Source organism: Dipodomys ordii, unplaced genomic scaffold, assembly GCF_000151885.1.
Source record: "Dipodomys ordii isolate 6190 unplaced genomic scaffold, Dord_2.0 Scaffold150, whole genome shotgun sequence".
NCBI classification, from domain to species: Eukaryota; Metazoa; Chordata; class Mammalia; order Rodentia; family Heteromyidae; genus Dipodomys; species Dipodomys ordii.
Genome location: NW_012267366.1, coordinates 5,138,360 through 5,140,470, shown reverse-complemented (window position 1 = coordinate 5,140,470; position 2,111 = coordinate 5,138,360). Strand labels below are relative to the sequence as shown.

Below are 2,111 nucleotides of genomic sequence, written 5' to 3'. Positions count from 1 at the left end.
TCTTCAGCTCAAGGCTAGCGCTCTACCACTTGAGCCACAGCGCCACTTCTGGCTTTTTTCTTTTTTTTGCTTATGTGGTGCTGAGGAATCGAACCCAGGGCCTCATGCATGCAAGACAAGTGCTCTACCACTGAGCCACCTTCCCAGCCCTCCTTTTTTATTTTTATTTTATTTTGCAGCACTCAGTTTTATTTCTTTTGTGCAGTATTTGGGAGCCTGGGGCTCCCAATTTGAGACTATGATTGTTTTCTCTACCCCTTGAGCCCTACAGTACTTCTGTGCACATTCAGGCTTTTCTTTTCCCTCCCTCTCTCCTGCCCTCTCTCTGTCCCTCTTTCTTTCTTTGTCGGTCGGTCGTGGGGCTTGAACTCTGGGCCTTGGCACTGTCCCTGAACTCTTCAGCTCAAGGTGAGCACTCTCCACTTGGAGCCACAGTGTCACTTCTGGTTTTCTGGTGGTTAACTGGAGATAAGAGTCTCACAGATTTTCCTGCCTAGGCAGGCTTTGAACCGTGATCCTCAGATCTCAACCTCCTGAGTAGTTAGGATTACAGGCCTGAATCACAGGCATCCAGTTTCACTTGGGCCTTTTTTTTTTTTTGTTGGTTGTGGGGCTTGAACTCTTGGCTTGGGTGCTCTCCTTGCGCTCTTCAGCTCAAAGTGAGGGCTCTACCGCTTGAGCCACAGTGCCACTTCTGGTTTTCTAGTGGTTTATTAGAGATAAGAATCTCTCCTGCCTGGGTTGGCTTTGAACTGTGATTCTCAGATCTCAACCTCCTGAGTAGCTAGGATTACAGGTATGAGCCACCTGCGCTTGACAGTTGGGCCTTTCTTACTGAAATGTTTCTCCTTCACTCTTAGGCTTGTCTCTCCCGTCTAGTGAATCCTTAAAACTTGCTACATTTACTAGCTATCTTTGCTGTAGTTTCCCCAATTTTAGTGCTCACCTATTGTAGGTCTCACTGCCTCAAAGTCACTCTTTTTTGATTAAGTCTTTCAAAGTGTCTTTATAATCAGTTACTATTATAGTCTTCAAAGTCATTCTTTTTTGATTAAGACTTCCAAAGCATCTCTATAATGGGCTACTGTTTATATTCTTTATGCCTACAGTCCAGCCCTCCTCCATCCCCAACTAGACAGTAAACTAGATCGTGGGCTTTGAAGTTAGAGGGATCAAAGTTCAAATTACACTTCAGTATTATGCTGGGCTTATTCATAACCTTAAGGCATTAGGGATGCTTAACAGATAAAGTGAGGTAGTATTCACAAAGCATATCCCACTGGGACTTGTATAGATTGCTAGACCCTTTACCAGCAGAAGGGTAAAAAGAGAACCGTTCTGTGAACCCGGCTAGTTTAGTTGAGACCCCAACTTTTAGGCTGCTCGAAGGGGAAAAAATCAAGTTTTCTTTGGTTTGTTTTTTAAACCACCGATTCAAGCTCCTCAACGGTCCCGGGGGGGGGGGGTCCCTGGGCGGAGTTAAGGGTGAAAGTTGGTGAGTTGGAACAACAAAAATTCCTTGTCAAACTTGAAGATGTCGTGCCAGACGGCTTCGTTCTGCTGTCAAACTATATGAGCATTATGAAGCAGAACGTAGGTAGCATCAGAAACTTCAGGGACAGGACTTGCTTGCCAGGTGACGCTTCCACCTTGCCTAGATCCGCACCAAAGTCTCCCGCTACTAGGAGAACAAATCGAAAGACACGCCTCCCTGTCCCCCCACCCTCTGCGCGACCGTTCTTCCCAATCAGGGGGTCTCGCACCCAGAGGCAACTCCTAGACTCACTGCCAAGGCCTTTGGCCTGCTGGAGGAGCTCCTGTTCTCCGTCTAGAGGCTGCTCCAGCTCGGCGGACTCCGCCTCCTTCTCCGATTCCGGGGTCCGCTTGGAAGCGTCTCCCGTGGATTGCTCGCGTCTCTGGGCCTGCTCGTCTTTTGCCTCCGGCTGCGGCAAGCCAAACCAAATACCTAGCCCTCGGAACATCCCGCCCCAGGGGCCCGCACCGCGGCCCCCTCAACGGAAACCCGAGCCGGAGCTGCCAGTTGTTTAACGCTCTCAGGGAGCTGACCGGAAATGGGAAGGTGGCTAAAGCAGCAGCTCCACTGGGGCACA

The 2,111-nt window shown here is 49.2% G+C and overlaps 1 protein-coding gene across 1 annotated transcript in view; it reads right to left on the bottom strand.

Moving 5' to 3' along the window:
* Positions 1 to 2,111, bottom strand: part of Syap1 (synapse associated protein 1) — a 33,897-nt gene extending 31,786 nt beyond the window's left edge. The window contains exon 1 of the mRNA XM_013032200.1: positions 1,787 to 2,111. Within this exon, the coding sequence (XP_012887654.1) occupies positions 1,787 to 1,982 (196 nt within the window). The 5' untranslated portion in view covers positions 1,983 to 2,111. The remainder of the gene's footprint in view (positions 1 to 1,786) is intronic.